The following is a 14,624-nucleotide window of genomic DNA, read 5'->3' on the forward strand; positions in this document are numbered from 1 at the left end:
CGTTCGTCCTGCGGGGTCTCAACATCCCTTGACTTCCAAATTCTTTTACACAATGTATTCCGCCCCTGACTCCTAGCCCGTCATATTATGTGAGGGTTGAATTGATATCTCTGCAGCCAGATCCAGCTTCCTAGAGGAGCCATGTCTCCTGCAGCTTTGGGTGCCACCTGTTGTGCCAGGCGCACGCCGCTGAACAAGAGGAGATGCCGTTTGGATTCTCCGTGAATGTTCGGAGGAGGAATGCCAGAGCTGCCGGCTGAAAACTATCCAAACAAAAGAAATATGTAGGTTGGGGACCCTGAATCACTTCGTGAGAACTGCTGCTCGTTGTTTCCTCTGTCTTATCTCGTGAGGAGTTTCTAGTTTGGTTATCTTAATTGGAAGTTCTGCCCAGAACCATATCTGCCAAGGCCAATAGTAACCATTTCCAGTTTCTTAATACAGGCCTGTGTGTTGACTCTGGTCCCCCTGGGTGATCCCTGATTGTTGTGGTCACTGTCCTGGAGGGATCTTCATAGGACAGCATGCCTGATCCTGGCTGGGGGCCCCTGACTGCCTCTGGTGGATGCTTGCTCCAAGAGCAATGTCAGCAGATTCTTTTGGGTACATTCATATCAATGTCATTGTGAATATTTATATTCAGGGGAGTAAAAGACTGATTTATAGTTGTGGGAGGGGAGGGGGATGCATTTTGCATATTCTTCCCCACTTATTTTGGGATTTGCAGGCAGGAGATGCCACAAGGCAGACCACAGTGGTTTGATTAGGAAACGTTTGAAGGGTGACCAGGTGGGAAGCCCCACTGAGAGGCAATTTGTGCTTGAAGGATGAAGAATCCTGCTTGGAGTCACTTAGGGAATTGGAGTCACTTAGGGAATTGATGTCTGAGAATATGTGTTGGACTATATCCCTCAGTAATTGTCATACTCCTTCTGTTCCTTTGTAAACCCAGGATGGACTTTCTGGTTCTCTTCTTGTTCTACTTGGCTTTTATGCTGATTGGTGGTGTTACGATCTGCATCTGTTCGAAAACCCATTGCTTGAAAGGCCTGGTCAGAAGAGGAGCACAGGTAACAGTGATGGTTGGAGACCATGGGATTTTGAATACCACCAATCTAAAAGGCTCACCAGTTTTCTGTCAGAACAAAAAAGAGATGCCATTTTTTATTCGTTCGTTCACTTGTTCTTTCATTTATGGCACTTGCAGTATATTCGAAAGTCTCTCTCTTTCTGTTTTTGTTACTGTTGAAAGTAATCTTTTTAAAAAAAATTAATTTAATTTATTTATTTTCCTTTTTTTGGGGCTGTGTTGGGTCTTAGTTGCAGCACACAGGATCTTTGTTGAGGTATGTGGGATCTCTTCGTTCCGGTGCTTGGGTTTCTCTCTAGTTGCGGCGCTCAGACTTCTCTCTAGTTGTGGTGCGCGGGTTTTCTCTCTCTAGTCATGGCACGCGAGCTCCAGAGCATGTGGGCTCTGTAGTTTGCATCACGCAGGCTTTCTCGTTGAGGCTCGTGTGCTCAGTAGTTGTGGCACGTGGGCATGTGGGATGTTAGTTCCCCCATCAGGTATTGAATCCGCATCCCCTGCATTGGAAGGTGGATTCTTTACCACTGGACCACCAGGGAAGTCCCAAAAGTAATCTTTTGATGGTGCTTTAAGAGAGGATAGCATTCTCAAGGTTGGCTGTTTTTCTCTAGAGTTGATGCCTGTAGTTGGGCGTGGATGTGAACAGTGTCTTCCTGGAGGGGCCTGATGGGTGAAACTGGGGGTAGTGTGAGTAGAAAGCTGAACATCGGGCTGCCCACACTCCTCCAGGGATCACAGTGAGCAGAATTGGGGTGAGCAGCCTTGGGAAGGGGTTGGCCTGGTGGGGGGACCTGGCCTAATGCTCTGTGATCTGGAGGTGGACTCTGGAACCTAGGATTGAACCCAAGGCAGGGAAAGGCTACATTAACAGTTCACATCAGCATTACCTGATCCAGCCCCTCTGCTCACCTCTCTTTGCCTGAAGACCCCGACTTAGTGCCTTGTTTGGGGTCAGGATGGAAATGGAGGAGTTGACATCATAGGAAGGCCAGCTGAGGGAAGCCCTCCTCTTTATTCTCACTTAAATCTCTTCTCTGCTCACATGCAGAAACATGCCTTAATATCACCAATATTGCTGGCTGAAAGTGAAGCATCTAATTTGTTTAGGAGTGGGGAGAAAGAGAAATGAAACTGAACCTTTCTCTTTTCTTTTGTTTCAGATAATTTCGTATATAATTCCAGAATGCCTTCGGAGAGCCATGCTAAGATTGCTTCATTACCTCTTCCATACACGGTATTTATATTTCAGAGTTTAAGTACTATCTTCTTTTCTATTTCGATTATTAACTGTTGCTGTCCTCTAGTTCTAGGAGGTTCCTTATTTGTTTCCAGTGTGATACAGGGAGGGATGCTGGAGGGATCAAGAGTCCTGGGTTCAGAACCTCTACTGACAGATAATCTGCCTTTTATCTCTGGGGATTTCACATATCAAATTTTAAGTATCAATACTTAAAGAATGGGAAAGTATTGACATGCGTTTCTGTAAAAAGAAATATATACTGATACTGAGACCTCAGTTCCCAACAAAGATGATGATGATAATAGATAACATTTATTGAGTACTTACTATGTGGTAGGCACTAGGTGAAATGTTTCACATGATTTCTAATGTAATTCTTACCGTTGTCTCAAACCCAAAGGAAGTGGTTGTCCATTGGTTCACCTCCGTAGTGTGGTGTGATTTTTTCACAGAGAAGCCCCTGTGAATAAGTCATGTACCTGTGTCCTTTCAGAAACCACACCTTTGTTTTCCTGCATCTCATCTTGCAAGGAATGGTTTATACTGAATACACCTGGGAAATATTTGGCCTCTGTCAAGAGCTGGAGTTCTCCTTGAATTACCTTTTTCTGCCTTATCTGCTGCTGATTCTAAACCTGTTTTTTTTTGCCCTAAGTTGTGAAACAAACCCTGGTAAGTTGAGGCTCTTAGTATAGAAAATGGTGACAGATCAACTGTCTGTCTCACTGACAGTGCTACAAACAAGTAGTTATCCCTCCAAGGGCTTTGCAAAAAACTTGATATGTAGGGTTTGCATGATCGTTCAGCTTTGAATGTTTTCTAGTTTTATTATTTTCTTCTTTGTCCCACAGATTATTTAGAACTATTTAAACATTATCACTTAATTGTGTTATATACAGAGCTTGCCGTCTATATGAAACTGTTTCTTTTAAAGTTGTTACTGATATTTGCATTATGCCCAGGCATGTGGTCAGTTTCTGTAAATGATCCATGTGTTCTTGAAAAGAGTATTGTATTTTCTAGTCCTTGGGCACAGGCAACCATATAAGTCCATTAGATCAAGATGTTAATTATGTTCAGATTTTTTATATTCATACTAATATTTTTGTTTGATTACTGAGAGAGGTATGGGATCTCATTCTGTTAGTAGATTTGACAGATTTTTTCCTTCCCATATTTTGAAGCTATTATGTGTGTGTGTGTGTGTGTGTGTGTGTGTGTGTGTGTGTATAATAGTTATACATACTCAGATGTATTCAAGTTTAGAATTAGTATTACCTCTTGAATCTTTTTTCAAAATACAGTGAGCCTCTTTGTTACTAGTAATACTCTTTGCTCTCAAGTCTCCTTTGTCTGATACTCATATTTATTATTACACTGTTTTTAGATATATACTTGCTAGGTATTTTTTTTCCCCATCCACTTATTTTAATAAATTAAATTTATTTATTTATTTATTTTAAATTTTTGGCTGCGTTGGGTCTTCGTTGCTGCGCGCGGGCTTTCTCTAGTTGCGGTGAGCGGGGGCTACTCTTCGCTGTGGTGCACGGGCTTCTCATTGCTGTGGCTTCTCTTGTTGCAGAGCACAGGCTCTAGCTGTGCAGGCTCAGTAGTTGTGGTGCACGGGCTTAGTTACTCCACAGCATGTGGGATCTTCCCCCACCAGGGCTCGAACCCGTGTCTCCTGCATTGGCAGGTGGATTCTTAACCACTGCACCACCAGGGAAGTCCCCATTCCCTTATTTTAATCTTTTCTATCCTTGAAGGACCAAATGTCCATTAATTAATGAACAGATAAATAAAATGCGATATACCTATTCGATGGAATGTTATTCAACCCTAAGGAGGAATGAAGTACTTATACATCCTATAACATGGGTGAATCTTGGAAGCATTATGCTCAATGAAAGAAGCCAGATACAAAAGACCACATATTGTGTGATTCCATTTATATGAAGTATCCAAAAAAGGCAAATCCGTAGAGACAGAAAATAGATTAGTGGTTGCCATGGGTTGTGGGATTAGAGAAATGGAGAATGACTGCTGAAAGGATTTCATTTTGGGGTGATGAAAATGTTCTAAAGTTGATTGTAGTGGTGGTTGTACAACTCTGTGACTATAAAAACCACTGAACGGGGGCTTCCCTGTGGGTGCAATGGTTAAGAACCTGCCTGCCAATGCAGGGGACATGGGTTCGAGCCATAGTCCGGGAAGACCCCCACATGCCACGGAGAAACTAAGCCTGTGTGCCACAACTACAGAGCCCGCATGCCACATCTACTGAGCCCGCATGCCACAACTACTGAGCCCGCAGCCACAACTACTGAGCCCGTGTGCCACAACTACTGAAGCCCACGCACCTAGAGCCCATGCTCTGCTACAAGAGAAGCCACCGCAATGAGAAGCCCGCGCGCCTCAATGAAGAGTAGCCCCTGCTCACCACAACTGGAGAAAGCCTGTGCGCAGCAATGAAGACCCAATGCAGCCAAAAATAAATAGTAAATAAGTTAATTAATTAAAAAAAACAAACATTGGATGGTACACTTTAAACGGGTGAATTGGGTTTATGAACTATATCTCAAAGCTGTTAATTTAAAAAATAAATTATTTGGAATATTAAATACAGCAGTTTTAGTTGTGCTTTGCCAGGACAGATTGTGTGAACATCTGGTCCACTGTATTGCTCGAAACTGACACTTGTCCTTCCTTTTTTCAGGTACCATAACAAAAGCAAATGAATTACTCTTTCTTCAAGTTTATGAATTTGATGAAGGGATGTTCCCAAAGAACGTGAGGTGTTCTACTTGTGATTTAAGGAAACCAGCGCGATCCAAGCACTGCAGTAAGTCTGGTTCTGGCCCCTCCAGCTCTGCCCTTGCACAGCGGATAAGTGGGCTTCATCTGTAAGGGAACGTTACATAAATCTAGAAGCAGGGCCATTTGACCTCCAGACATGAGGCGGCCTCTGTTGGTAGGGGATAGTTAGATAGCAGTTTCTTTGATATGCCTAGAGCTGAGGTCTTGTGTTCTCCTGTGGTGGGTAACCTTCAGCTCTGGGCAAAACAGCCATTCCTTTGCCACATGGCAGTGCTTGCTGCTCAAGAGATGTTTCTGTAGGATGTTGTGTTTGCAGACTTCAGTCCTGGCAGAGCCTATTCTTCTGGGCAGTGGCCAAGATTCTAGATTAGTGCTGTCCAACAAAAATATAATGTGAGCCACCGATGTGATTTAAAATTTTCTGGTAGCCATCTTGCAAAAGTAAATGGGAAAAATTTATTTTAATTATATGTCACTTAAGATATCTAAAATACCATTTTAACATGTAATCAGTATAAAAATATCATTCGTGGATATTTTTATATTCTGTTTTCATACTAATTCCTTGCAAGTCTATGTTTTTTACACTTACAGTACATCTCAATCAATAGACACTAAGTTTTTGCTTTTTGTTTTTTTGTTTTTGTGGTACGTGGGCCTCTCACTTTTGTGGTATTTCCCACTGCAGAGCACAGGCTCCGGATGCACAGGCTCAGCGGCCATGGCTCATGGGCCTAGCCTCTCTGCGGCATGTGGGATCTTCCATGTTCCAGGCATGAACCCATGTCCCTTGCCTCAGCAGGCGGACTCTCAACCCCTGCACCACCAGGGAAGCCCGACACTAAATTTTTATTGGAAATTCTTGATCTGTATTTAGATTTCATAAAACTTATAGTTGAAAGAGCTGATTCACATACCAAAGCTATTCTAGACATTCTTAAAAGTTTTTCAATGACTGAATCAGTACCAAAACATCACTTTTCTTGGGATTTCCCTGCTGGCACAGTGGTTAAGAATCCTCCTGCCAATGCAGGGGTTACAGGTTTGAGCCCTGGTCCAGAAAGATCCCACACGCCGCAGAGCAGCTAAGCCCGTGTGCCACAACTACTGAGCCTGCGCTCTAGAGTCTGCGAGCCACAACTACTGAGCCCGTGTGCCACAACTACTGAGCCTGCGCTCTAGAGTCTGCGAGCCACAACTACTGAGCCCGTGTGCCACAACTACTGAGCCTGCGCTCTAGAGTCTGCGAGCCACAACTACTGAGCCCGTGTGCCACAACTACTGAAGCCCACACGCCTAGAGCCCATGCTCTGCAACAAGAGAAGCCATAGCAATGAGAAGCCTGCGCACCGCAACGAAGAGTAGCCCCCACTTACCGCTGCTAGAGAAAGCCCGTGCACAGCAATGAAGACCCAATGCAGCCAAAATAAATAAACAAATAAATAAATAAACCAGCATTTTTCTTTAATATCCATATCTATATTGACATAATGGTTTGTCTTTATCAGAAGAATTGATTTGACTTTAAAGCAAAAGCATCAGTTTTAAAATTATGTCTTTCCAAGTTAATAAGTTCACTATTTTGTCATCTCAGCATTATTCACATTGATCTCAGAGGAGCAATGCGTAATTGAAAAACAACTGTGAATTTATCAATATCAACAAAGTATTCTTTCAAGTTTCTCTTGTAGCCACATTTCAAGTGCTCATTACTCACATGTGGCTACTGTATTGTCCCCTTTGGTTCTGAAAGCTTGGTGACAGCAGCTGCCATTGACACTACCAGCTCATACTGCTAGTGTCAGTGTGTGAAACTCTCAATAGGAGTGCACGGTGTCATTATCAAGGATCAATGCAGGGTTGTGGCTCCCCCATTTCTGTGCAGGTGTGTGTAACCGGTGTGTGCACCGCTTTGACCATCACTGTGTGTGGGTGAACAACTGCATCGGGGCCTGGAACATCAGGTACTTCCTCTTCTACCTCTTGACATTGACGGCCTCGGCTGCCTCCATGGCTGTGGTGAGCACTGTGTTTCTAGTCCAGCTGGTGATGGTGTCGGACTTGTACCTGGAGACTTACATCAATGACTTTGGACACTTGCAGGTGGTTGACACTGTCTTTGTTGTTGAGGTAATTAATATTCAGTTAATTATGTTGTGGGCTGTATGTTTCTGACTTCAGGTTTAAAAATTGGAAAAAGGGCATTTGTTTTCTGAGTCAAAATGTGAAGGCATTCCTTTTTAAAAAAATTGATATATAATTTTTAAAAATCAATATATAATTCACACACCATAAGATTCACCCTTTTAAAGTATACAGTTCAGTGGTTTTAATATATTCACAGAACCACGTAACCATCACCACAATCTAATTTCAGAACATCTCATCATCTGCAAAAGAAACTCTTATCTATTAGCAGTCATTCCCCATTCCCTTTTTCCCCAGACCCAAGCAGCCACCAGTTTACTTTCTGTCTTTATGGGTTTGCCTTTTCTGGTCATTTCACATAAATGGAATCATACAATATGTAGCCTTTTGAACTGGTTTCTTTCACTTAGCATAATATGTTCAAAGCTCATTCATGTTGTAGCATGAATCAGTGCTTCATTCCTTTTTATGACTAAATAGCATTCTGTTGTAATCATTTGAGGAACCACCAGACTGATTTCCAAAACATTTGCATCATTTACATTCCCACCAGAAATCTATGAAGGTTCCAATTTCTCCACATTCTTAACAATACTTATTATCTTTTTTTTTTATTATAGCCATATAGTGGGTATGAAGTGATACCTTACTGTGGTTTGATTTGCATTTACCCTAATGACTAATGATATTGAGCATCTTTTCATGTGCTTATTGGCCATTAGTATATCTTCTTTGGAGAAGAAACTTTAAGGGAGAAGCAGCTCATTTTTATTTGGGGTGTCTTTTATTCTTGTGTTGCAAGAGTTCTTTTTTGTATTCTGGACACTTGACTCTTATCAGATACAGGATGTGCAAATATTTTCTCCCATTCTGTTGGTTGTCTTTTCACTTCTTTGATGGTTTTCTTTGAAGCACAGAAGTTTTAAATTTTGATGTTCAATTTATTTTTTTCTTTTGTTGCTTTTGCTGTAGTGTCATAGCTAAGAAATCATTGCTTAATCCAAGATCATGAAGATTTACACTTAAATATTCTTTAAAGTATTTTATAATTTTAGCTCTTACATTTAGGTCTTTGATCATTTTGAGTTAATTATTATTATTATTATTTTTTGCGGTACGCGGGCCTCTCACTGTTGTGGCCTCTCCTGTTGCAGAGCACAGGCTCCGAACGCGCAGGCTCAGCAGCCATGGCTCACGGGCCCAGCCGCTCCGCGGCATGTGGGATCCTTCTGGACCGGGGCACGAACCTGTGTCCCCTGCATCAGCAGGTGGACTCTCAACCACTGCGCCACCAGGGAAGCCCCAACTTTGTTCTTTAGTTTGTAGATACCCAGTTGTTCCACCATCATTTATTTATTTATTTATTTATTTATTTATTTATTTATTTATATTTTTTGCTGCATTGGGTCTTCGTTGCTACACATGGTCTTTCTCTATCTGCAGCAAGCGAGGGCTACTCTTTGTTGTGGTGCATGGGCTTCTTATTGTGGTGGCTTCTCGTTGCAGAGCATGGGCTCTAGGTGCACGGGCTCAGTAGCTGTGGTGCACGAGCTTAGTTGCTCCACAGCATGTGGGATCTTCCCAGACCAGCGCTCGAACCTGTGTCCCCTGCCTTGGCAGGCGGACTCTTAACCACTGTGCCACCAGGGTAGTCCCCCAGCATCATTTATTGAAAAGACCATTCTTTGCCCATTAATTTACCATAATGTAAAAGTCAAAGCCATTCTTTAAAAACTCATTTGATTGCTAAAAGATTTCTATTTCATTTATGGGAAATGGCTTACGAGCAGTCTTTTTTTAGGTAACTGCCTAATTCTCCTTGAGTGTTTTTTTTCCTTTTGTTTCAAAGAAAATAAAATGAGCAAGTGGGACTTATTAAATGAATGCAAGGTTGGTTCAATATTGGGAAATTGATTAGTATCTTATACAGCATTATTAAGTATTAGGAACAATGATATGATTATTTCTCTAGATGCTGAAAAGCCTGTCAAAAAATTCAATACCCATTATAATAAAAGCACTTAGAAAATAGGAATTGAAGGATATTGTCTTAATATGATAAAATACACACATAGTCCTAAAGCCTGCATCTTTCTTTTTAACTCTTATTTTAAAATAGTGATAGATTTACAGGAGGTTACAGGAATCCTGTGCACCCCTAAGCTCCTCTCCCCATGCCAGAATCCCTATGCAACCACAGCACAAAAGCAAGAAATTGACATTGGCACAGCCCACAGTGTCAATTATATATGTGTTCGTTTGTGTTGTGTGTATAGCTCTGTGCAGTTTGTCACATGTGTAGCTTTGCGTAATTGCCACCACAACTAAGGTGCTCTTCTGTCCTTCACCACAGACTCCCTGTGTTATCCCTGGTACCCATATCCTCCTCCCCACATCCCTAATGCCCGGCCACCACTCATCTGTTTTCTATCTTTGTTATTATGTTATTTACTGTTACATGCATGGTATCCTACAGTAGCATTTTGTGATTGTTTTTTTTCACTCAGCACAGTTTCCTTGAGATTCATCGTAGTGGTTGCATGTATCAGTAGTTCATTCCGTCTTACTGCCGTATAGTTTTCCATGGTGAGAGTGGATCACAGTTTGTTTAATGAGTTACCCTTTGAATGACATTTGGGTAATTTCCAGTGTTTGGCTATCACTAATGAGGCTGCTATGAACATTGGTTTAGAAGCTGCTGTGTGAAAAGAAGTCTTCAGTGTGATTGTTGGGTTGAATGGTAAGTCCATTTTAAGTTTTGAAAAGGAGAACCGCACTGTTTTGCAGAGTGCTTGTACCTTTCTCCTCCCCAGGGACGGGGGAGTAAGTGGTTTCTCTGCATCTTTGCCAGGTTTATTATCATTATCACTGATTTTCACTTCAGCTGTTCTCATGGGTATGTCATGATACCTCCTTGTTGTTTTAACCTTGAGTAGTTTTTATTCTCAAGTTTTTTCCCAATTATGTAAATTTGTAATCATACTGAAAAGTTAAAAGAATAACAGAGTGACTACCCATATACCTTCTACCTAGATTTTAAAATTGTTAACATTTTAATCTGTTTTCTTTCTATACGTGTGTATATATTTCTCTGTATTATTAGAAATAAGTTGGAGACGATGTTGCTTCACCCCTAAATACCTGAGCATGCATTTTTTCAGAATGTCAACGTTCTCATACGTATCTACAATTCTATTATCCCATGTAAGAAAAGTAATAATAAATCTATATACTCTCTAGTCCATATTCAGATTTCCCCATTGTTTCAAATATATCTTTTATAGCTTTTTTACCTCCTTGAACCAGATTCCATTTTATAGTTATGGATTACATTTGAATATTATGTCCTTTTATTCTAAAATAATGCCCCTGCTTTTTTTTCATTAAATTGACATTTAGTAGTCTAGTTATCTTTTAAAATGTCCCATGTTCTAGATTTTTCTTTTCCTAATTGTCATCTAATTTTTCTCTTTCTTTATATTAGTGTAAACTGGAAGTTAGTTCTAGAGCCTTGATTAGATTCAAGTTAAATGTTTTTGGCAAAAATGCTTCCTAGGTAGGGATGTGTATTTCATAGTGCATCCCATCAGGTGACATAGGAGCAGTGAAGCCCAGGTTGATTCATTGGTTTACGGAGGTGACCACCAGTTCCCTCCACTAGTGAAGTGCATTTTCCCTTTTGCAATGGGTAATCTTGTGTATATGGTTTTGTTTTTGTATTTAGGACTTTCTTTAGGATAGATTTCCAACAACATAAATACTGGGTCAAAGACTGACAACATTTATAAGTCTTTCGATATTTACATATGTTGTCAAATTGCTTTTTAAAACCTGTGGTTAGAGCAGTGTGTAGTGTTCCTTTCACTGCATCAGAGCAGGCATTGATGATGCCTGGGATGGGAAGTGCTTCTAGTTTGACAGAATATGGTTTACCCTTTTTTACAAATTGCATTTCTTTCATTACTTTTGATTACTTTCCTTGTCTGTCAGTCATTGGTATATCTTTTTTTTGTGAATTCTGCCCTTTGTTTACCTATTTGATATTAGAATAACTTTTGATTTGAGGTCTTTGGATAATAATGGTAGTTCATTCTTGTTATATTTGTTTTCTGTTTGTGTGTCTCATTTTTTGTTGTTTAAAAAGCTTTAGACATTCTTCCTCATCGAATCTGTCTCTTTTCTTTGTAACTTCAGTTAGCAAGTCTTGCCCATCGGGAGTTTTGATGGAGTTTTGATAAGTATGTACTTCTTTTCTGCTAACTTTCAAAAATATTGAACTCTTTCAGAATTTTTTGTCTATCATAAAAACGAACTTATACAAATTCAAGTAGTCCAGAACTTTTAGGGGTGGGGGGAGGTGGGGGAAATAAGTGAAGGTAGTTATTCCAGTTGAAAGATGAATAAGTCCTGGGAATGTACTGTACAGCACGGTGACTGTAATTAACAATACTGTATTGTACATTTGAAAGTTGCCAGGAGAGTAGCTCATAAAGGTTCTCAACACACACACACAAATTGTAACTGTGAGGTGACAGATGTGTTAACTAACGTTATTGTAATCATTTCATTATATAATATATATAATCATTATGTTGTATATTACATGCACCTTAAACTTTCATAATGTTACATGTCAATTATATCTCAATTTTTTAAAAAAGAACTTTTCTCATCTTAAAAGTTCACAATTGGGATAAGAAAACTTTGGCCATTCTTATCTTAGTGCAATGGTTCTCAAATCACCTGGAGCACTTGGCGAATCTCAGGTGTCTACCTCAGAGGTTCTGCCCTGTGGGTCCAAGGCGGGGCTTGGAATTTGCATTTCTAGCAAATCTGAGGGGGCGGGGGGGGGGAGAAGAAAATTTAAAACATCTTGGACAAAAATAAAATATAAACTGGGAATTATTCCCCTCCCCTCCCAACAGTTTCATTCTCCAGAGACAACCACTTTTATAGTTTGGTGTACATTTCAGGCTTTTTTTCTATGTTTGTTTATTTGGCCATACACTTTCATGGAGTTAGTTTTGTTTTTGCACAAATAGGATTCCATTGTGATTTTTGCATTTTGTCTTTCTTGTCGGGCAATATATTACCAACATCTTTTCCAAATTAGTACATAGACACTGACCTAATTTAAAGGCTCCTTGTTGTTCCATAGTATGACTATCCCAGAGTTTTACTCTTCCTCCTGGATGGACATTTAACTTGTTTCTTTTGGGAAGAGGGGCTATTAAAATCAGTGCTACAGTGAATACCCTGGTATGTGTATTTCTGTGGTCGTATTGTTTTCAGAGAGAGATTGATCTCTTCTGTCCATCTGGACTTTATGTTGATGCATGAACTAAGATCTACATTCATTTCTCTGTTTATTTTCTGAATAGCTAACTGGCATCATCTCCTGAGTGTCCTTCCCCTTTTCCTTCAATGCACACACTTAATTTATCCCATATGAAATTTTTCCTGGGATGTTTGTCAGTGCTGTTTTTGGTTCTGATTTTGTGTTCAGTGGGTCAGATGTGTATGGAGGTGGGAGAGCTGGGAAGGCAGTTCTGAAGTGTATATGGACGTGACCATGGCCGGTGGTTCCTGACACCGACTCGTGTCACAGCCTAGCTGCCTAACGTGCTGCTTCTTCTTTGCCCCCAGTACCTGTTCCTGACCTTCCCGAGGATTGTCTTCCTGTTGGGCTTTGTTATGGTGCTGAGCTTCCTCCTGGGGAGCTACCTGTGCTTCTGTCTGTACCTGGCCGCTACCAACCAGACCACTAACGAGTGGTACAGAGGTGCCCGAGCCTGGTGCCAGCATTGCCCCCACGTGGCCTGGCCCCCGTCAGCAGAGCCCCAGGTTTACCGGAACATTCACTCCCGTGGGCTTTGGAGCAACCTTCGCGAGATCTTCCTACCTGCTGTTGCACATTATGAGAGAAAGAAGGAATAAGAATGGGAAGAGTGTTGCTGCCTTTTAAATATAGTATATGTTTATTTATACATATGGATACTTTCTTCTTTTTTTTTAAATTTTTATTTAGTGGGTCTTCGTTACTGCACGTGGGCTTTCTCTAGTTGTGTCGAGTGGTGGCTTCTTATTGCAGAGCACGGGCTCTAGGCACACGGGCTTCAGTAGTTGCGGTCATGGGCTCTAGAGCGCAGGCTCAGTACTTGTGGTGCACGGGCTTAGTTGCTCCATGGCATGTGGGATCTTCCTGGACCAGGGCTCGAACCCGTGTCCCCTGCACTGGCAGGCAGATTCTTAACCACTGTGCCACCAGGGAAGTCCTCGATGCTTACTTTCTAAGCATTGGTTTATTTCTTTTTTCCCGGTTTCTGCTGTGTTTATGAATTGGCTCTCAGTAGCTAAGGAAGGGAAGGGAAAACTAGTGTTTACTGAGTGCCTAAGCTTTGCCAGGTGCCATGCTAATAAACCCTAGGGCAGAAATGCCCCTTGCTCATCCTCTGTTCATTCAGCCGGCTGGAGTGGAGCATCTCTAAAGTCCTGGTGCCAAGGGGCTCAAAGGTGAATTCCCAGAGGTTCCAGTTGTCCTTGGTCTCCCACTGGGCTCCTGGACAGGAGGGGCCTTATGGCTGTGTCCCCTGATGTGCAGGAGGGTCTCCGTGACTTGAAGTTGTCTCAGCTGCACCCTCTTTAATGTCCTTTCCATCTTTCCCTGGGAAAGGCCTTGGCTCTTTTCATCTCCTTGACCACACCCAGCATCCTTTCCTAGGCCCACCCTCAGGCCAGAATGGACCTTTTACAGAAGACTCATTCCTGTAGCCTCTGGCCTGCCCTCCACTGGCCTCTTGTGGCCACATTCAAGTCATTTCTGCCGTTTTTAAAGTCCCAGGCTAACCCTGCTGTTCATTCATTGCAGAGAGATGAATGCAGGAAAAGAGATTCACAGAAAGTGCTGAGGGTTTTGAGGTCGTAGTGGTCAGGCGCAGGAGACCTGATTCCTATGGCCCTCCCAGGCTAGGCGGGGCCCATCTGGAGGGGGCTGGGGAATAGGGACTCTCAGGCAGGCAGGCATCATTTGTCGTCGCAGCCCCGAGTTCAGACTAGATATAGCGTTAAAGATGAACGGCTGGGGCCTGAGCCACGGCCCTGCACCACCACCCTATCCTTGGAAAAGCTCCATGAAATCACACGGCTTTGAACGCCGCGCAGAGAAAGCAAGGGGAGCTCCGGACGGGCCTTGCGGGGCTGGGGGGCGTGCACAAGACCTAGATTGCGTTCTCTGGTGGATGTGGCCCCCAGCTCGGCAGCTCGGGACCCGCTCGGCGGTCGCCGGGCCCAGGGGCGGGGTTCAGGGGCGGGGCCCTTCCGCGCCCGCGGGCC

General features: G+C 42.2%; 1 protein-coding gene across 1 annotated transcript; it reads left to right on the top strand.

The window, feature by feature from the left end:
• Positions 1 to 225: 225 nt before the first annotated feature.
• ZDHHC4 (zDHHC palmitoyltransferase 4) lies at positions 226 to 13,229 on the top strand. Its single transcript, XM_007448886.1, has 7 exons — positions 226 to 284; positions 947 to 1,070; positions 2,248 to 2,321; positions 2,821 to 2,999; positions 5,044 to 5,169; positions 7,030 to 7,274; positions 12,939 to 13,229. Exons 1-7 carry the CDS (start codon positions 226 to 228, stop codon positions 13,227 to 13,229), a joined length of 1,098 nt encoding a protein of 365 aa, XP_007448948.1.
• Positions 13,230 to 14,624: the final 1,395 nt, after the last annotated feature.

Source organism: Lipotes vexillifer, unplaced genomic scaffold, assembly GCF_000442215.2.
Source record: "Lipotes vexillifer unplaced genomic scaffold, Lipotes_vexillifer_v1.1 scaffold778, whole genome shotgun sequence".
In the NCBI taxonomy this organism is placed as follows: Eukaryota; Metazoa; Chordata; class Mammalia; order Artiodactyla; family Lipotidae; genus Lipotes; species Lipotes vexillifer.

Coding starts and splice junctions, on each gene's coding strand:
- ZDHHC4 (XM_007448886.1), top strand. CDS start 226: ATGTTCGGAGGAGGAATGCCAGAGCTGCCGGCTGAAAACTATCCAAAC. Junction 1,071..2,247: donor TGGTCAGAAGAGGAGCACAG/GTAACAGTGATG, acceptor CTTTTGTTTCAG/ATAATTTCGTATATAATTCC. Junction 7,275..12,938: donor ACACTGTCTTTGTTGTTGAG/GTAATTAATATT, acceptor CTTTGCCCCCAG/TACCTGTTCCTGACCTTCCC.